At 36.5% G+C, this 22388-nt stretch overlaps 1 protein-coding gene across 1 annotated transcript; it reads left to right on the top strand.

Moving 5' to 3' along the window:
* Nucleotides 1-15012: 15012 nt before the first annotated feature.
* LOC103940814 (protein DETOXIFICATION 34-like) lies at nucleotides 15013-17741 on the top strand. The gene is made up of 7 exons (XM_009350992.3): nucleotides 15013-15342; nucleotides 15759-16384; nucleotides 16521-16577; nucleotides 16802-17040; nucleotides 17134-17252; nucleotides 17420-17506; nucleotides 17637-17741. Exons 1-7 carry the CDS (start codon nucleotides 15013-15015, stop codon nucleotides 17739-17741), a joined length of 1563 nt encoding a protein of 520 aa, XP_009349267.2.
* Nucleotides 17742-22388: the final 4647 nt, after the last annotated feature.

Below are 22388 nucleotides of genomic sequence, written 5' to 3'. Positions count from 1 at the left end.
TTGTTTGTTTGTGTCTTAGGGTACCTTCCAACACAATGATAAGGATTTGGTTTTTAATTGCATGATTGTTAAGGAAAGTTACAAACATGGATGGAAGTTTGATATGCTCTTTGGTTTATGCTTAGTTGTAGTTATCGTTTACAAATTCACATGTAATCACAAAAGGAGAAAAATCAGTTTTTGTAACATGCTTGAGGGAAGAAACTCAAACTAACGCTACAACCCTAAGAAACTTGAGTTTATACTTTATTTGGAGAGTTATTAATCTGTGATGTTTTTGTTTTCTAAAGTCATTGCATGATCTCATTATTTCTTTGCTTGGTTGCTACTTAGAATGCGTTTTCATCATTTTAGTTCCAAATACTACAACTCATGCCCATTATAAAATTGAGTGCATAACAAATAACAAGATGAAGTTGTTTAGTTAAACCAGAGCCAAAAAGCCTTACCCTTTGCATATGTATTGTAGGTTTAACCCTTTGAGCCTTAGTTAGCCTAATTTTCTTTGTTACCCTACATTATCCTTACCTAGCTTAGTATAGGACTATCCATACCCTTGTTCTTAAAGAATAGTGGAGCATGACTTAGAGGGAGTTCCTTTTGATCTACAATTTGCAGAAAAACAAGTGTGGGAGAAGGTTTTTCGTTGAAAATCTATGAGGATGTACATTTAGTGTGCCAAAGAAAGAAAAGGGCACGAAAAGATAAAATAAAAATTAAAAAATAAAAAATAAAAAAAAGAGTTGAGAAATAAGTGAGATTAAACTCACAAGTATTGGTTGTTGAAGAAAGAGTCCAAAAGTTTGAATCTGGCCCTAAGTGATGTGTGAATCTCCCATGGGTGGTTAAAGTTGGTTGCTGCAATCAAAAGTTGAATTCTAAGTGTTTATTTCATTACTTTGCTTACTATCGCTTTAAGAACTTTTGTTTATCCTTACCTTTCTTTATTAGCAAATACCTTAGCCTCATTACAACACTTAGACTTCTATCTTGATTGTTATGTGTTTCAATATGTGGAGTTTGAAATTGGTACGAGCATATGGTATCCCTGGTTCTCGCTTCTAAGTAGTGGCATTCCATTCATAAGATCATATACATGTTGCATAAATAAATCAAGAAAGTGGCTTCTTTGTTATAACATATGTGAGTGCTAGTCTACATGTTTACATCAATCTTCTCACATATACCTAGTGTAGGGAGTGTAGTCAAAAAATCTGTGTGAAAATAGAGAGTATATTTGGTGAGGAATTGAGTGAATTCTCTAAGGCATGTTACTACATTCAAAATGTTGTTTTAATTGATTAAATGCGAGCTAGTGAGTGGTGACTGTGGTTAAGTGTATACTCAAGAGTAAGGATGGCTAAAATCTATGTCGGTAGTGATTTTTTAACATGTCATGTTTCATTGGAAATCCCTGAGGCAATTGTTGGAAGGTTTAGGTTTTATTTTGTTTTCTTTGTTTTGCTCAGGAACTAGCAAAAGCTAAGTGTAGGGGAATTTGATAGGAGCATATTTCTGCGACTTTGTTAGCTTGTTTCTTTGCATTTAGTGAGTTAGTTTCTATTTATTATAGTGATTTAAGTTATTTTCATGTGTTTGTAGGTCCAATTGGCAAAGATGACAATAAATGGCCAAAAGGAGCAATTTGGAGCAGTTTTGGACTTGGATTGGATAGCATGTGTATGGAGCATAATGGATGGACGTTTTTGGTGACAAATAATGCTAAAAATGTGCTACAAATCTAAAAGAATTAAATTAAGGCTTGGAAGACAAGGAATCAGCTGAAAACAAGAAGATCTTATCCAACCTTATCCTATCTTATCCAGTCTTTTCTTATCTTATCCCATATTATCCAAACATTATTCTATTTAATCCAACATTATCTAAACTCATCTTCAGCTGCAAAAGGAGTCCTTATCCTATTCTAAATCATTCCCATTTGAATTTCGGAGTCCTTATCATGTTTTAACAATGCATATCTGATTCTAGAAGTCCTGAAATCGTGCAAACAACTTAATTTCTTTCTCCTAGAATTGTATCGTGCCCTAATCCTTTTCCTCCACAAATAATGTCGTGTGTCTGCCCTATATATACACACATTGTGCCATAATTTAGACAGAAAGAGAGTTTTAGAGAGAAATTCAGAGAAAAAATATAAAGAGTGCAGCACTGTTGCAAGGAAGGAAGAAGAAGGAGAGCTTGGAGCCATGCCTACCATCCAAGGCCTTTGGATTGCTAGACCATTTCTAGGTGTATTCTATCCTTTGTTTTAGTTCAATGTTTGTTTTAATTTGGTTATCAGTTATGATAGACATGTGGAACTAATTTCGTTTTAGTTAGAGATGAATTCAAAGCCATGAACATATATGTGATATGAATTGATTTTCTCCAGTTATTGTTTCGTAAAACATGAATGCGATTTACTTATCTGTTTGATTGATAACTTATTCTTGTATGTTGATTAAGGGTGCACACTTAGTTTGCATGCATGAATCTGATGCTAAAATATAAGGGAAATTCACCTAATGGTTATGAACTTATATTTATAAGTAGTGGAAATCACTAGTCATGATTGTGTTAAGTGAATCCATGGTAGGAGTATCATGCAGTTCATAGTTACGAATACGTTGTCAATGCTTATGATTTTCAGTAGAACTTAATGATCTTTGATATGTATCTCTATTATGCAATTCTTATAGAGAACTTGATAAGAATAATTTGGTTGTGTCGCTGAGTCCAATTCAATGAATCTAGGAAAATCTGAGAGTTAATTTGTGCAGTTCACCATTAATTTAGGGCATTGTCATTCATGGTTTATAGGAATAATAACTGGAAATCGATTTGTATGCATATGTGTCATGTGTGGAAAATGACCCTCTAGCTAGCCTTTCACCCTTTAATTCACCCAATTTCTTGCAACCTTTAGTTTGTTTCTGCAACTTACTTAGTTTTAGTTAAAATTCATCAAAATAACCCCCATTTAGTATTCTAAATCTTTTTAGTTTAATTTTTGTCCAAACTTCTCTCTAGTTCTTGTTTTGAGTCAATTTAACTTAGTTTTGTGTTATTTGAGTCAGTTTAGCTTGTTTTGAGTTGTTAGAGTCTAGTTTTTTGTTTTTGAGTCTAATTAGTGTAGATTAGCATCCCTTTTAATCTCCGGCCTAGAACGATCCCTACTTTCATATACTACAACTATAAAAATAAAAATAAAAATAAAAATAAAAGGTTTAATTTGTGTGTTAGTTTCTATCACATCAATTGACCCTAAAAACTATTTAGCCTACGTGGCGTGTAAGCCAAGTAATAAATGAGCTAACCACATCCTTCGGTCGAATGTGGGGCGTGCTAACTCGTCGGCAGAGTTCGGCCAAGTAATTAATGAGCTAACTACGTCCTTCGGCAGTATGCAGGGTGTGCCAACTCATAGGCCGAGCTCAGTCAGGGAGTAAAATATACATTGATGTGGCGTTGGGTGCGCTGCGAACTTCTTGATCTCACAAGGAAAGAGCATGTCTCGGCCTTCAGGTTCTAGAGCCTAAAGATAAGGCTGCTAGTTTTGCAAATATCAATATTGAATTCGGCTTTCAATGTGCCAAATGTAGTAACCTGGTAACACCTCACTTTGCCAAGAATGCTGATGAGATGACCTCTTCCAACAAGAACTTGGAAATCCTTGTTGTCTGAGACTTAGATACATAACCAGTCGATCTTGAAGCAGTGCTGTTTATCCACACTGAAGGTGCTCCTTAGTCGACTGATTCTACAACTGTAGTGTTGTTTATCCAAACTGAAAATCTCGTTGGTTGCCTCCACAGTGCTGTTTATCTAAACTGAAGGTGGGTTAGCGGGAAAAAAGAAAATAAAAATCTCAAGGTGTTTAAGAAGTTGTTTGCGCAGGGCTGTTGTGTGTTGATTTGGAAGGGTTTTGAATGATGCATTCCCCTCTATATTTATAGTAGTAATTTCCCTAATAGCCAAGGTAAAATTTCACTCGGACTAGAATTCATCAACCCAATCTGATTAGGTTTCGACCAATCCTAACTCCATAGGATTCTAAACCAAGCTCTTTAATCATTCAGATTCAATCCCTTGATTCTCGGCATCTTTTCTGATTCGAAGCATCCTTAACTTCTTATTGCACTAGGATTCGACCACTTCACCCTTATCCATGGAAAACCATCTTCTGAGAGGATTCGACCAAACTCAACTAAAGTCGACCCATGGTAAAGAATATTCCCAATATTCTACCCAGTATACATAGGCAATAATAATAGATGAATTTGGAGGCAGAGGGAAATGTGTTAGATAAATATCAACAATCAATGATAAATTTATATATGCTAATAAATAATAAATGCGAATAGATAAATTAACAAAGTATGAACAAAAAAAAAATAATCAGACAACTTGAAGATCAAAGCTTGCGCACCGTAATGTCCTTGAAATAGAAATTTCATCTCTACTCAGTGCTTGTAGTTCTACGGACGTCTGCTTCACCAAGATTCAATGATCTAAATCAGAATTTCAACACCAAAAAACTGGACTTCTAGCGAATTTCTTTGTGGTTTTCTCAGTAAGAATGTTTAGAATTGTAGAAGAAGAATTTGATTTTTCTATGTTCTAAATGTCATGTAGATGGATGTATATATAGTAGGTTTATACCTGTTCGAAACAGGTATGAGCATGGGGTGCGTCTGTTGGAAATCTTGGCGATCTGGATGCTACTTCTCCTACAACAAATCACATAAGATAAATATTAATATATGATAATTTTCATTGCCACAATAAATTACATAAAACAAACAAAATAAGATAAAATAGTACTTATATTTTGTAGGTAGAAAACGCTCTTTGTCAATCCTTGATTAGAACAAAATTTTAGGTTGAGACGTTTAGTCACTATCCTTAAGAGTAGATTTCACCTCTCTTAGACAATGTCTCAGTGTAGCAAGTTATGGTGTCTACCCTCTAAGATACAACAACTTATGATTCTCGTAAGTATGCACTTGCAATACTTTGATCGGGTGAACAACTCGATTCTTCCTTTGGTATGAAAGAAGTGAAGAATATCATAACACTATCAAGAATGATGGAGAAAAAAAAGGAGAAAAAAGGCTGTCAAATTTTCATTCTATATTGAGAGATTTACTATCAAGAGACAACATAATGGTGGGACTCTTTTTCACACGGTAAGTTTTGTAGGATAGAAAGGACATATATATTAGATTAACATTGGTTATTTACTATGTATATAATGTTGGAGAGTTAAAGAAATAATTCTCACATTAATAACCAAATAAAGAGAGAAAAGGTTACAAAACTGCCAACGTCCCAAATCTTCTGAATTATGAGTAAATAATGCCAACGTTATTGGCTAGAATTTTAATTCAATTAATAAATAGATTTGAAGGAAAATAAATTGTCACAATGAGTATGGTTTGTATTTTGAAATACCAATCAAATATCCAACAATTCCTCACATATTTTAAAATACAAAGAAAAAACAGAATCAGAGAAACACAAGTATAATGAGAGGACAAGAAAATAGCAAAGGAAAGTAAGAATCTACCTCTCATATGCCAAAGGAAAGAAAAGATTACTCCATAAAAATTGACATTAACCTCAAAGAGAGGATGTTATTATTTGGGACAAATAGGCTATACGTGAAGGCCATTTAACAAGGTCTAGAACGTTGGCCATTATAACGACAACGATTGTAAATTAGTTAATGCTTCACTTTTTAGTTTTACAAATAAAAAACTGAAGTAAAGACTTTAAAACAAATTGAATAGTATTAAAGTTACGAATGAAGAATTGTATTTTGAAACATACCCAATTATAATTCCACATTTTTGACATTCCCTTTGGCTAGTTAGGGTGGTGGATTGTGTTGGAAAATTAGTTATTATTTTATTATTGTTTATGGTTTTTTTGTGAGTCAATGAATGATATTAGAGTTTCTTGTCTATTAAGGATTAGAGTTTTACTTTAGTTTTTACTATTTATAGTAGTGATTGTATTAATTTATTTTATCAAGTCAGTTAAGATGTAGTCTCTTCAATTCAGTTCATGTAACTTTTCTAGTAATTTCATTTATTAAAGTTTCATATTCAATTTGTTTGTTTGTTCGTGTCGCACGTATTCAACTTGGTATAAGAGCAGTTAATACTTCGGGATTTAATCTGCTTCGGTTGTTATCAATTTGTCTTCTGAAGCCATGCCGGTATTGAGCCACCAGAGCCGGGCCGTGCTGGAGCCATTCTGCACCGCTGTTTGTCAGTCATTGAACTCGCACCCTTGACATTGCATTCCTCGCCACCCGGCAATTACGACTCCACTACTTGAATCGATTCTGTCGCTGTCCACCGCCGTCCGCACCAGTACCCGCTGACTCCGCTGCTGCACTTGTTGTACCTGCATCCCCGCTGCCGCATCTGACTGACCCAACCCACCTGCTGCAACCCTGCCCCCTTGCAGAATCACCCGCTCCTGGATTTCATCGCTGCTGCTTGACTCACGTTCTGGAAGAAAAACCCCAGAAAATATTAAAAAAAAAAAAAAAAAAGAAGAAGAAGAAGAAGAAGAAGAAAAAGAAAGGAAAATAAAAATACAAAACGTTTGATGTTTGTTTAGAAAGGAAAGGCCCACACCGTGTGGATTTCTACTTTCTGATTTAGGGCCCATACGGGCAAGGAGAAAATCTGCTGTTTGTTTTTTTATGTTTGGGCTTTTTGAGGCCCACACGGATATCATGGAAATAACCTGCTGTTGGTGCTTGTTGTTGCAACGATTACTCGAGTACTTGAATTGGTGACCACTCGAGTGACGTTGTGTGCTGGTGAACTAAAGTTTTGTTTGATTGAAAGTTCGCACTGGTATTGGAATTGGAATCTTGCACTTGCACCACTTGGAATACTTTCGCTCGCTTGCCTGTTTGCTCGCTTGATTGCTTGCTCGCATGTCTTGTCCGTGTAATGGAGCTTGTCTTGTCCGCCTAATGGAGCTTGCCTTGTCGTGTCTACCTAACGGGGCTTGCATCCACATCTACTTGTTGGTAAACTCATGACGTGTACCGCCATGAATTTGACGAGGGGTGTTGGAAAATTAGTTATTATTTTATTATTGTTTATGGTTTTCTTGTGGGCCAAAGATATTAGAGTTTCTTGCCCGTTAAGAATTAGGGTTTTGCTTTAGTTTTCACTATATATAGTAGTGATTGTATTAGTTTATTTTATCAAGTCAGTCAAGATGTAGTCTCTTCAGTTCATGTGGGCTTCTTGGAAATTCCATTTATTAAAGTTTCATATTCAGTTTGTTCATTTGTTCGTCTCGCACTCTGATATTCAACTGATTGGATATAGATACAGGGAGATATTCCCTCTCACTTTTCTTGTACCTTTTTGCAAATGGTGATGCCTTTCCATAAACGTCATGGGATACTTTTGTGAATACTTATAAATAATAAATAAAATAAAATTATAATTGTAATTATTGAATGTTTCTTTTGTCAACGGCTGAAATGATCAATCAACTTTCAGGATCCACAATATTTGATACATATGTCATCACTGTTTAATTGATATATTGTTAATATTCGATCTATTATGTATTGATATTTGATTTTGATTAGCATTTTAATTGTGGATGCAAATTTCTTTCTTCTTCTTGGACAAAATTGCATCTACAAAACAAATAACACCTTAGGTCAAGGCCAAGAGCCTCACGCACCCACGATGAATTGGGAGGGGGGGCTTTAGCCGAAGAACCTCCGACACTAAAATTTTGAGGGAAAAGTGTTTGGAGAATTTAAAGAATTTCGAGTTTTGGAGAAAATGAGATGGTATATATAGGGGTGTGGCCGGCCCTTTTGGGAGGAGAAGGACCGGATTAGAAAGGAATGACTTGGGGTTACCTTTTGATGAGGATGGATGAAATAGGTTTTGAATAATTACCTGTTTTTGGGCACTTTTGACTTGATTGAAGGATGATTGCCCACTGCTTGCGCGTATAAATCCCGGTGTGCCTCGAAGGTAATCTTGTCTTTTTCACCCAAAAATCCACATGTTGCCTCCATATTTTTCTTGATTATTTTTTGCTCTACAAATGCCCCTACACTTGTTGGGCTGCTTGTAGGAAATGGCAGCAAGTGTAGAGACCTTCTTGCTTTAGGAAACATAGCATTGTTTCCTATTTTGATGTAGATTCCCTTTTTAATAAGAAATTAGATCCTTCTAGGAAAGGGAAAAAGATTTCTCTCAAATCCTATTTAAGTCCACCTTAAGTGGATTATTATATCAACTTTGGAGAGCGATTTATTCTACCCTACAAAAGAGAGAAAGCTAAAGGATATTTGTTCCCCCTCCCCTAGCAATCTGCTACACTTGCCCGTGCAAAGGACCATCTTTCGTTGCTTTCTTCGTCTTCTTCGTACTGCACTGAGGTAAGAAAAAATTAATTTTCCTTGTCTTCTTCTTAGATAGTGTTTTCGCGAGGCAGCCGTCGAGGTGGTGAGGCAAGTCAGCTGGTAGGGGCCAAGAATCGACTCGACATGAGCCGAAGAGGTGTTGTGGCAGGGACCACTTGGGGATGCCAAATCGGCAAATAATGTTCCTCCATATGAAGCGCTCTATGTCATCTGAGTCATGGTTGTCATGGTTATCATGCTCTGATTCTACCTATTTGGTGAAGTAATCGGTTGCCATGATCATCATGCCCCTACCCCTAGTAGCGAGCGGCATTAGCCCTACCAAGTCGATTGCCTACTGCATGAACGGCCAAGGACTCGTTTGTGGGTATAGCTCACTCACAGGCAGTGCTGGTATCGGCTTGTAGCGTTGGCAGCAATCGCATTTTTGCACTAACTCCTTAGCATCTTGATGCATGGTAGGCTAGTAGTAACTTGCGTTAAGAACCCTATGCACTAAGGATCAGTCTCTGAAGTGATTTCCACAAACGCCTTTATGGATTAAGCTTAGAACCTTGAGGTTGTCGAGATGCGCTAGGCATCGGATATGTGGTCCAGTGTAGGATATTCGAGTAAGAATGTCGTTCCATATGTAGTAGTGTGCTGCCTTTATTTGGAGCTTTCTAGACTCCAACGTTTCCTTGTGGAGTGTGCCATTGACCAAGTAGTATATAATAGAACTTTGCCAGTTTAGAGTTGTATTAACCTGTGACACTTCGGATGCCGACTCCGCCTCTATGCTTGGCTTGTCTAGATATTCCACCGGGATAAAGCGTTTGAGTTGGTGGTCGAGGGCGGAGCCTAGGTCGACTAGTGCATCCGCGTAGGTGTTATCTACTCGCGAAACTTGAGTGAGGGTGTAAGTCTAAAATGCCTCAAGTTTTTTGCGTACTTTCTCTAAGTATGACTTTATCCTTAGATGTTTTGTCGTGTACTCCCCAGTAGTATGGCTGGTGATTAGCTAGAAATCGGAATGAATTGCAAGCTTTTTCACCGCCAAGTATTTTGCCATTCGGAGGCCTGCTAGTAGGGCTTCGTACTCTACTTTGTTGTTGGATGCCTTGAAGCCTAGAGTAATCGCCTACTCGAGCATCGAATCATCTGGGGTCATAAGGACCATGCATGCTCCTGAGCCATTGTAGTTGGATGTGTCGTCGATGTACAAATGCCAGAAGTCTCCATCGAGTAAAGCAGGTGTGGTTAGGGCGTGCTCAGCTACTTTCGGAGCATTGTTGGGTCGCTCTATTACATCGCCTAGGCTAGGCGTGAAGGCACGATAGGGAGCCGTGGAGTTGGGGCCGTGTTACACATAGCAAGAAATGCTCAACTGCCAGTATCGGGCTGTTCTAGAGTTGAATTATGGAGCAAGGGTCGGCTGGTACATGTTACTTCTATATAGAATCTTTTGGGGTGACGAGGATAAAGCTTGCTTCCAAGTGTCCTTCTAGTGTTTGTCTGCCCTTGGTGTGCCTTTTAAGCTGAGTTGTTACGTTTATCAAAAAAATTTGCACCGCCAGTATCTGCACCTTTATCGTCACACGTCTAGATTGGGTGGAATAGTGCGTCATAAGGATGACTGCGTGCGTCTAAAGGTATAACTTGAGCTTTTGGGTTGCAACAATTATCGCCAAAGTTAGCTTTTGAATTTCTAGTAGCTGGTTTCCACATCGATGAGAGCTTTTGAACTATGTAATACAGGTAGTTGGGCCTCCAGCTCTTCTCGTGTGAAGGTTGAGCTTATTACTGCTTCAAATGCAGCTGCTCGTCCAGTCAGACCTTGAATCTCCTTTAAAGTAGTGGGGGACTTCATATTCAAGATTGCTCGGATTTGCCTTGAATGTGCATCAACGAACTTCGTCCCAAAGTGCATGTTTCTCTGCCAGAGCGAAAAAGTCTGCCAGAGTTAGACCTTCTTTCATGATCAATTCTCCGAACAGCGAGTGGTCTATTGGGAGTCCTTTTTGGAAAGCTGTTTTAGCTATCGAGTTGTTACATCCGACTATCTTTGCCTTCTTTGCTTTGAACCTCTAAACATAGTTGCAAAGTGACTCCTTTGGGTTCTTCTTGACGTTGAACAAGTGGTAGGACTTTTTCTTGATCGAGTGATAATATGAATATTCTTTGATAAAAACCAAAGAAAATTGTCGAAACTCCGAATAGATTGTGGCGGCAAGGTGTAGAACCAATCTTGCGCCTCGCCTTATAAAGTGGTGGTGAATATCTTGCACATCGTTGTTGTTTCGATAGAGGATCATTGCACTTTGGTAGTGCTTTAGGTGTCTCTCTAGGTCTCCATCCCCTTTGAAGGATGTGAAATGTGGCATATTGAACTTGCATAGAGGCTCTGCTTGCTCTATCTCGTCCGTGAAGGGTGACCTACTTATGTTGTTCATGTCTCATCGTAGTGCCTTGTTAGTTACCTTGTTGCGTTGGAAATCACACAATCACTCGGTCAGGGGCCTTTCTACTTCTTCCTGAATTTGCCTTTGTTGGGGTAACGAAGCTCTTGGCTGCCCTCGGTCGTGACCTACTGGTCTAAACTGCTCTTCTACATGCTATGCTCGTCTATGCCGCGGATGTGGTGCATATGGTTTGTTCCTAGCAGGCAAGGGAATTCTTCGCAGGCTGCTGGTTGAGCTTGAGCCAGACTAAGTGACTGCTTCTCTCCATCCTTCGTGCTGCCTACTCCAATGTAAGGTGGAGAATGCTCCTTGCGAGCCTAACCACAAATGAACACTTCGCCTGAAAGATTGCTCATGTTGATTATCAAATTGTGGCCCTAATCTATAGCCTAGTCTATAGTGCACGCTCCTCCGCGCGCTAAGACAGGAGTATACAATATCTCAGGGGCCCAATCAAGAGTGTACACTGCCCGAACACTCGGTTCATAGCTGGTCAAGTGGCTGTTTGCCAGGACGTTGCTAGAGAGGTTCTTCGTCTACCCTTGTCCTACTTCGGGACACCTCATCTGGGGCACATTGCATCTTGGTGCGCTGCAAAAGTTGATTCACCAAGGTCGTATGTTGTGCAAAGGCGCTCGTCAATTCTATGACTTGTTGAGACAAGTGTTGTTCTCCATTTGGGTTGGAGAAGCTTGGAAAGAATGCCTCTCTTTGAGCAGTGGAAGTGTGGTAGACTCCGGGCGCGAGATTTGAGTTGGGAAATGTCAAATCCACGGAAAAATGTGGTGAAAATGCCCCTGGTTCAATCGTAGGCCTAGAAATTTGAAGCCAAGACGGTTGAACTAATCTTGGACCAATTTGGGCTGCTTGGAATGCCACGAGAGCAGCCTGGGTCACGAGAGCAGGCTGGGCAACGGGAACAGGCTGGGCCACGAAAGCAGGCTGGGTCGCGAAAAAAGGTTGGGCCATGGGAGTGAGTTGCTCAACGTGTGGTGCACGTGGGTGGGAAGCTAGGGCTTGGCTTGGCAACGTGTTGGGTTCGTGTCGGGCTTAAGTAGCTCGGGCCGTCATGCCTTAGGCTTGGGCTCGTGTGGGCTTAAATGGAACAACTTGGGTCGTGATTGTGGCGCAGTGGGTAGCCACCGTGGTGTTTGCCACAGTGGTGCCACTCCACTCATCGTTGTATTGAGCCTTGTAAATTGTTGCAATCCTAATCCTTGAACATTAGAATTTTCGTTTGTCATGTTTCCGAATCTCTTGCCATTGTACTTTTCTTTTACGTTTTATCAAAGAATTTTTAGAAATAAAAATTCCAAGAATAAAAACGTACGAAAAATCTACAAATAAGCAAGGAAACAAAAAACCTTAGATGCGAAATTCTTCTACGAGTGTGTGACTCAATTCTCAATGAAAGCATCAATTTGTGGATGCAAATTTCTTCCTTCTTCTTCTTGGACAAAATTGCACCTACAAAACAAATAACACCTTAGGTCAAGGCCAAGAGCCTCACGCGTCCACGATGAATGGGGGGGCTTTGGCCGAAGAACCTCCGATGCCAAAGTTAAAATTTTGAAGGAAAAGTGTTTGGAGAATTTACACTATGTTTGGATGAAGAAATTTAAGATTACTAAGGAATTTTAAAATGACAGAAATTGAAATGACGAGATTTTATTTTCTAGAATTTGTGAATTTTCTTGTTTGGTAAACCTAAAAGAATAATGGAATTGAAGATGGAATTTGTTATTTTTAAACTCTAAATCAAAGAAATTGGGAAATGACACATATTTACATGGAATTTAAACTTGGGAATTGGAGGTCCCAAATCCCAAGTTTTTTTCCATGCGGAAATTCTAAATTTCTATGCTTATGAATCCAAACAAGGGAATTGGTGCATGTCAATTTATAAATTCTGATTTTTACCTAAATTCCAAGTTTATTTTCCTCATCCAAACATAGTTAGAGAATTTAGCAAGAGTGTAGAACTTGAGTTTTCGAGAAAATGAGATGGTTTATATAAGGGTGTGGCTGGCCCTTTTGGGAGGAGAATGACCGGCCACTTTGATGGTTTTTTGGGTAAGATTCATGATTTGTTAGCTAATTAATAAATTAATTAGGTAATAAATTAGGTAATAAATTAATTAATTAGCTAATTAATATAATTAGAAAGGAATGACTTGGGGGTTACCTTGTGGAGAAGATTTGACGAGGATGGATGAAATAGATTTTGAATAATTACCTATTTTGGGCACTTTTGACTTGATTGATGGATAATTGCCCACTGCTTGTGCGTAGAAATCTCGGTGTGCCTCGAGGGCAATCTTGTCTTTTTCACCCAAAAATCCACTTGTCACCTCCATATTTTTCTTGATTATTTATGGCTCCACATTAACCTATTGTGCTCATCTTGCCCATTTTTGTTGGAAATTTTGAGTAGAAATCTTTATTCTACGTTATCTCACATTGGTCACCACCAAAAGGTTCCCTCATTTTATAAGGTTTTGTCCCTATTAGAAAGTGATTGAAGTGTTGGACCTTGGAGAGTAAGATTGGGCTCAAACCTTGGGTTTTAGGCTTTGGATTGTGCTAATTAATTGATAATTAATATATAATTAATTATCAAAAGATAGGCCTTGGGGCTGAGCTCTAATAATTAAATTCTTTAATTAATTATTTTTTTAATTTTGAATTTATTTATTTATTTTTTTTTTATATCAACTGACTCATCTTGTTAGATGAAGTATGAAGTGATAAAAGAATGCTAGAGAGCAAAGCACCCCTCTGAGAAGATGTCTCCCAACATACACATCTCATTCTCATACTGTTACGAACAGGCATAAACCTATTATATAGCTGTAGGTATTATTGTGGGTCAATCTATTGAAGAACCAGTACATGCATCTGCATGGCATTTAGTACACAGAAAAATTAAATTCATCTTCTACAATCCCAAACCTTCTTACTGAGAGAACCACAAAGAAATTCGCCAAAATTTTAGTTTTCCGGTGCTGGAATCTTGACTTTGATCGTTGAATCCTAGTGAAGCAAACGTTCCTAGAACTACAAGCATAGAGTAGTGACGAAATTTCTGTTTCAAGGACATCGCGGTATGCAAGCCTCGATTTTGAGTTTGTCTGTTTAATATAATTTCGTTTTGTTTAGACTCTGTTAAATTATTTATTCGCATTTATTATTTATTAGCATATATAAATTTATAATTGATTGTTGATATTTATCCAACAATTTTTACTAATTTTTGTCCTCTTATAACCATATAGGGAACAGATATTTTCTCGAAAAAGAATTAAAAACAGAAAAACAAGAGAAAGATCTTGCTAACTAGATTGCTACGACAAACGTTCTGGAATTTTCAAAACTGATATGGTACATCCCACAATATTTATCTTAAATTAAACGGAGCAGTTTTTAGGTTTTATTGAAAGATCAACTCCACGAACATTCGCTTAATTCAGAATTCGTTTACAATCTAACGGTGAGACGAACACAGTGTTACGATAAACAATAAAATGTTCACATTAATAATCAAATAGTCAAATGATTTCCAATTTAAGTGATTTCTTAAAAGAATGATATATAAATATGATAACCTAAAAGCTAAACGGGTTGCGTCATAAAATTATTTGTAGACAGAGCATAGACGAATTGTTAGCGCTTGAGCGCTCGTGATGTTTTATGCTTTTAGTATCTTTGTTCTTGATTTAATATTATGTATATTGGTACCATGTTTATATGGTAGGTGACTTAGACTTCTTGTACCCAAACGGTTCAAGGCAATTGCAACTAAAATTCTGCTAGGAAATAATAACTGAAAACTGAACTACAAACTAAGACTCGGTCATCTTTTTCTGTCAGCTGATATCTTTGTATGGTCTTCCTCAATTCTAGCTATATTAGCAGCATTCTTAAGATTACTTCCCCATAAAAATAAAAAAATAATAATTAAAAATTACATAAAACAAGAAGAAACACAGAGATCAGAATCTCCTGAGTTTTCTTCAATCCCAAGCTTCCGAAGGTGAAGCGGAAAAAAATAAATTCGAAGGGTTGATTCAACAGTCTGCGAAAATAGGTACCCCGGAAGAAAATGTACCAGCTAAGGCGGAGGTCTCTGCTGGATCTTCTTCAGCGATGCTACAAATTCCAAAATTGATGATTGATGGAGAGGATGATGCAGTCTCAACCTTTGAACCTGCAGACCTCCACCATGCTCCTCCTGCGTTCATCGGGTCCAGTGACGGAGATTATCCGGTAATTCGGAGCTTCCAGGATGCCAAGAGCATCTGTTTTGTGGAGAGTACAAAGCTTTGGTCAATTGCAGGGCCTATTGCCTTTAACATATTGTGCAACTATGGTGTCAACTCCTTCACAAACATCTTTGTTGGGCATATAGGAAATGTGGAGCTCTCTGCTGTTGCAATTTCTCTCTCCGTCATTTCCAATTTTTCGTTCGGCTTCCTGGTTAGTTTCTTCTCCTTGCATTACAATTACACGAGGATTTTTCATACTCAACGTTCTTTTGTTGTGCATTCACAATCATTCGCGATGATTTAGTAGTGTAACTATGCACACAGTTTTGCATACTTGCACGACAAAGTTCAGTATTCTGAATGTGTCTCATGGTTTAAGGAGTTGGATTTTTAGAATTTTAGGGTTTCTCATGGGAAGTATTTATTTGCAACTACAAGTGAATCAGATGTACTAGATTTCTGACCTGAGCGTCGCCTGGTTGGGCAGGAATTGTATCACCTTATGCACCCTAAGTTCAAATTCTCCTCCCCGTCAGTTAGAATACATTAGAATATTGCTCAAATAAAAAAATACATACTATAATTCAATGGTTAGAACTAAGCAATCAATGTGGTATGAAATTGCAGCTTGGTATGGCAAGTGCACTTGAAACACTATGTGGGCAGGCATTTGGTGCTGGGCAAGTAGACATGCTAGGAGTGTACATGCAGCGCTCGTGGATAATCCTTTTCGCTGCCTGCATTGCTATACTACCCCTTTACATCTATTCCGCGCCAGTCCTAAAACTCCTAGGGCAAGAGGATGACATTGCAGACCTTGCCGGAAAATTCTCCATCCAAACCATCCCTCAAATGGTTTCCCTTGCCATCAACTTCCCAACTCAGAAGTTCTTGCAGGCACAGAGCAAGGTTGGAGTTCTTGCATGGATTGGTTTCATCACTCTGATAGCACACGTAGGAATCCTCTTTCTCTTCATCAAAGTTTTCGGGTGGGGAACCAGTGGTGCAGCTGCTGCGTACAATATCTCAGCCTGGGGGATGGCATTGGCTCAGGTGGTTTATATAGTCGGTTGGTGTACTAACGGCTGGAAGGGGTTGTCATGGCTGGCCTTCAAGGAATTGTGGTCTTTTGCAAAACTCTCCATTGCGTCAGCTGTCATGCTTTGCTTGGAGATTTGGTATTTCATGACCATAATCGTTCTCACTGGACACCTTGACAACCCTGTTATTGCAGTTGGCTCCCTTTCAATCTGGTAACGAAACCCCTTGTTCTTACCCCGTAAAAAGTGACTATAATTTTCCTCCCTCTATAATAATTTGTATATAAATAAGGTTTTGTACTGATCCCGAATCAATTTATTCTGATTTGTGTTTGATTTTCTGTTTCAGCATGAATGTGAACGGATGGGAAGGCATGTTGTTCATTGGGATCAATGCAGCAATAAGGTAAGGAACTTTCATTTTTGCTGCCAGTTCTTATTTTTGTAATAAACCGGTAAAAGTACTCCATTAGCTGACTACATGATGTGATAGTTATTTATATGTATGTAGCCAAATTATAAATAATACATCAAATGTCATATTATGCGATCAATATAATGTCATTGTTCGATGATTACTCTCTTATTAGCTCCTTGGAGTACACCTCCTCTAATTTTACTTCCTTGCAGCGTTCGAGTCTCCAACGAGCTAGGATCAGCACATCCTAGAGCTGCAAAATACTCAGTCATTATCACCATCCTCGAGTCTCTCCTCATTGGGATGATTTTTGCAGTGGTTATCTTGGCAGCCAAGGATCATTTTGCCATCATCTTTACTGAAAGCAAGGAGATGCAAAAAGCCGTCTCTCGTTTAGCCTTCCTACTCAGTGTTACAATGCTCCTCAATAGCGTTCAGCCGGTTATATCTGGTAAAATGTTCTCTTATCAGATAGTTTAATATAAGACAACGATATTATCAAATCATCGAAACCCTTGAGGTTATAACAATACAATTTTCACAGGTGTTGCTGTTGGAGGAGGTTGGCAAGCTTTGGTGGCTTACATAAATTTGTTTTGTTATTATATTGTTGGGCTACCTCTAGGGTTTCTTCTGGGTTACCGTACAAGTTTGAGAGTGGAGGTAAACTATCATTTCTCATTAGGTATCACTAACCAAGTTCAAGTAATTTTTAGTTCAAACCTTTCAACTAATGATTAACATAATGTAACGAAAAAAATTGTGATTAATTAACATGATAAAACACAATTTTATTTTCTTGATGAAACTAAGGAGCATTGTTTTTGTAGGGAATTTGGATTGGTATGATATTCGGGACATTATTGCAGACACTAATCCTCTTGTATATTGTTTATAATACCAACTGGAACAAAGAGGTAAAAGTATTCCAATGTTTTTTCTACCAACAAATTTAATTAAATATCTCATAAAATAATAAGGTTATAAATATATAATCCATATATATTTAGTGGTAAATTAAAACATTTAATTGAAATGAAATTGCAGGTAGAACAAGCCTCAGAAAGAATGCGGCAGTGGACCGGAGAAGAACTAGGTGATCCCAAACAATGGGGTGGCCAAGAAAATGGACTACAAAATCAAACCATATAGAATCAATTTCTTTTTGCTTTCAATGTAAATGTTTTCTGCACAATATGTACACTAACACTAAAGAATCTGTTAAAAAATGTGTGTAAAAGAAAAGGAAAGGAATGTCATTGTAAAAGAGACACTGTAAAAATTTGTAATTGCAGGATCTTTTGAGACTACAAGATCTCCTTCTTACTATCCCAAATCACAAAGAAATCATACACAAGGTCTACGTGGAGAGAATGTTTAGGTAGCGAGATGTGAGAAGGCTACGAGGAGGTAAGGGAGATTTTCGGAATGACCATATCGGAAACAAGGTTTTCAATTTTTATTCTAAAAATTTTTAATTGGATTGGATTGGAACACAATTTCTAAATTTGAAATATTTGGAATCAGAGCAATCTCATCAAAATTTTCAAAATTATAGTAATCTTGGTATTTTTCAAATTCATATATTTTACAAGTTTTCAAAATATTATTCGAAATTTTCAATTAATTTTGTAGTATACTACTATGTTTATCATTTTTAATATAAATGTGTAAAAAACTAACAATGAACATGATAAAAATATAATAGTTATTTACAAAGTACTTAATTCCTCGGAAAAGAAAAATAATTTTAGTAAAAATTTAAAAGAAAAATTAGAATTTTTTGGAATTTTTTTATTAGAATAAGTTAGAAACACTTGAAAAAATTCGGATCAGAAATTCAAAAATTTTGAAATATCTAAATACATTCTAATTTTCAATCCATCTTTTTTAGAAATTTTCAAACTTGCAATGGTACTTTCTCCTTCGGGAGATGGTTGGTGCCTTGCACACGACTGTTGACGAAGAGCTAATCTTGCCTAATCCATCTCTACAAAAAAAAAAAAAAAATTAAAAAAAAATGACCATTATAAATCATTTCCGTGATAATATCTTCTTATTGCATATCATAGACATTCTTGTGTTAGGGGAAGTATTGATCAACTTGTGAAAAAGTCAAGCCACATCTCAATTGATATGGGTAATGCTAAAGAGACTAAATTTTTAGATTAAATTTAGAAACTAAATTATGTGTTATCATTAAAAAATAAACACGTTAATCAATGCTTAAGTAACAATACAATCATCAACTTCTATGTCATTTAGTTTAAAAAATTTAGTCTCTTTAGCATTACCCAATTGACATATCCCTTTGAAGGGTTAGTTACACTAACACTCCTTGAAATTTATCGAGTTTTCACAAAACTCCCTTACGTTTGTAATATTACACTAACGTCCCCCTAGGTTTTAATTTCCTTTGATACAACTCATTGAGTGAAAATTTTGTATATAAATTTACTAATTTACCCTCATTAATTGCTTGAAACTAATAAAAAAAAGCTTTATAATTAAAAAAATTATAAAACATTAAATACTTATAAAGAAAAAAGAAGACCATGTGGAGAAAAACAAATTAAGAACAAAATTTAAATATTACTTTGAAAATAATACTTTATTTAAAAAAAAGTTCTTCTTTCCCTCCCATCCGAAAGAGCAACCACCTGTGTCTCCATCTCCTCCTTCTGTCTCCATCACCACCACCCATTCAAACTTTGAGCAACGATCTCCACCCGACCCTAGCCAACAATCTCATCTTCTTCCCATTGCAACCACCTCCATGTTGGAAATTTAATTAATAAGGAAATTTTAAATATTAAATTTCTTAAATTGAATGGAAATAAGAAAATTGCCCATTGGGTTTGTTTATGACTATAAGATCATGATTGATTTGGATGTGATGGGGGTTAATAATCCTACGGTACAAAATCTCAATTGGAAAGGAATGCAACTTTCCAGAAAGTTGTATATGGATCTATAACTTCCCTTGTGAAAAAAGTTACAGTCAAACTTGGATTAATTCAATGAACAAAGTAGTGGTGTCCCTGGCTTGATTTTGAAGAGGCATCAATTAAAGGTGGTGGTAATGCAGAAAGAATGAGGAGATGGAGATAGAGGTGGTCGTTCGATCGGTTGGGAGGAAAAGAAGAAGATGAACTTCTTTTTCTAATAAAATATTATTTTCAAAGTAATAATGAATTTTTTTTTTCTTAATTTGTTTTGTCCACATGGTCTCCTTCTTCTTTTTTAAGTGTTTAATGTTTTATAATCCTTTTTATATAATTAAAAAGCTTTTCTTTATTTGTTTTCAGTAATTAATCAGGGTAAATTAGAAAATTTATAAGTCAAATTTTGACTCAAGGGTTATATGAAAGGAAATTAAAACATAAGGGGGTATTTGTGTAATGTCTCAAATGTGAAGGGATTTTATGAAAACTCGATAAATCTCAAGGAGTGTTAGTGTAATTAACCCTCGATTTGAATATATATTCCTAGTATTTCTATGATAATTCAAAGATATTATTTAAAGATTTATAGATATTTTACGAAGGATGATAGTTAGGTACGTACAAATGATATTTTACGAAGGATTATATTTTGATCCAATGATATTTTAACACATGTTTTTATTGTTTTAAAAAAATATGTATTTAATTTTTTATTCAGTTTTGAAAATGAATATATAGGGTAATGAATGTTGAGTATCCAAGTATTATTCTTCTAGAAATCTTAACAATATCACTGAAACACAGATAAAATTTTGTTAGTTTAGCTAGTAAATATTGTCCGAAAATATTTTTAATAGCCCGTTTAACTTATCTAAACAACTCATCATTTTCATCCTTTGGCATCTCTCCCTCCCAAATTAGTATTTTTTTATGTTTACAGAGCTGTACACAAAAACAAAACAGAGTAAGACAAATGAGTCTCTTGGAGAACCGCTTTTTTTTCTAACTTTAGTTAAAATAGCTAAATAGCCTCATATAAAGTTAAAAAGGCTCTGGTAACCGGGTATAGAATTTTCTCACCTCTTAATTTTTTTTCCCTTCCCTCCTTTTCTATTTAAAAAAAAATTAAATTATGTTAATATTTTATTTGAATTTTTTATAAAAAGAAAAGTACAAAAATAAAAAAATAAAATGCATGGCCTACGATTACACCATCATTAGCAGAATGCTAAGGTCTGCTTACCAGAGGAACGCTAAGGTCCGCCTAGTATCCGATCCGACTACACCATCATTATCGATTTAGACTTTTTTTTATGTGCTATTCACACATCTTTTTAATTTTTGACCGTCAAATTAGATGAATTAAAGAAGATCTAAGGACAAAATGTAACAAGGAATGTATGAGAATTTGATGACCAACAACTAATCAAGCACCTCTCTAGTTTGTTGGAGGAAATCATAAGATATCATGAGATTTTATTCTTCGGCCAGCAAACACAAAATCACTAATGTCGAAGGTGCAAAAATTGGGTCCATGATCCGTACATTGTATTTGTTCATCATGATGGATTATAAAGTTGTCGAAATCTTCTATTTAGGTAAAATTTTGAAATAGGATGAGCATCCTTATACTGTTAGTCTTCTATATACGATGATTAGTTGCTACATATGGTGGTATATGTTAATTTAAAAGGATAAATTTTCATATTAGATAAGGAATGGAATTATTATTGAGTTATCTTGGATACAAGCGATTTTACGTACTCATTTCAATTATGTTAAAAGGATATTATACAAAGGGATATGAGGGAGTTTGAGAATCAAACTTGAGACATCAAGTACCACGGTAAAATCTTTTGACTATCCGAACTATAACCCTTTGGATTTTACGTGTATTAATTAAACTGAAGCAGTTACAGCACATACCTTGATAAGATCAAAGATGTCATTTTTTACCTCTTATCTTCCTTCTGAGATATAATAATAAATCAAGTTGGTAAATTTTAGTCGTTTTCCATACCTTAGTTAAATAGTCTTTGGCTCTCGTGGAGATAAATTATCTACTCGTGTGGATGGTAGCGCCAAACTTTATTGTTATGGTATAAGAAACTTGAATTCAAATCAGAAGTCGTGTGGGTAACAAATTTGTGAGACATTAAATTAGATTTATAAGATATTACACCTCAAGTGGAATAACACTTGCGGTCCCGGTACCACATATTGATGACAGACTAATTTCTTTCTTCATACTCTAATATCAAATAAGGCAGTAACGTACTTTTAGCCTCGGTGTCAAACGGTATTCTAAAAAAGAGTTAACGCCCCCAATGAATATATCAAGCGGGAGTTCAAACTCGGGTTAGAGATTCCCAACCTTTGCTCACTTTCCGCTAGACCAACCCTTTGGGTTTGGTACAACACGTGCCTTGTTGAAAAAAAAAGTTACATTTGTTATAAATCAAAATAGGAATAAGATGACAGGTGATGCTTTACCGCACTGGTAAAAAGTAATCATGCTTATGTACCTTGGTGCGAGTTCAATCCCACCAATTCCCCTTCCATGAACAAATAACTATCTAACCCACTAACGTTATTGCTCTACCAACACTATGCTACAAGGTGTGAAATCTATCGAATTTGTGTCGAGTAAGGGTTTAGCCAATACGACACTAAGTATTTCTCCAGTACAACGCTATAGTATACCAGGAGGATGTGGAGATGAGGTGGCAAATTTTGTACAAGACTAGATCGACGAAATCACACATGCAAGATAACAAACATTGTAAGCCTAATTGACAAACACCCGATAGAAAGGGGAAGCGTGTTCGCCACATGGACTCTGATACTTGAGTCA

The sequence above is a fragment of a genome, unplaced genomic scaffold (assembly GCF_019419815.1).
Source record: "Pyrus x bretschneideri cultivar Hongxiangsu unplaced genomic scaffold, Pyrus_bretschneideri_v1 Contig4, whole genome shotgun sequence".
NCBI classification, from domain to species: Eukaryota; Viridiplantae; Streptophyta; class Magnoliopsida; order Rosales; family Rosaceae; genus Pyrus; species Pyrus x bretschneideri.
This window is presented reverse-complemented; position numbering and strand designations above follow the sequence as displayed.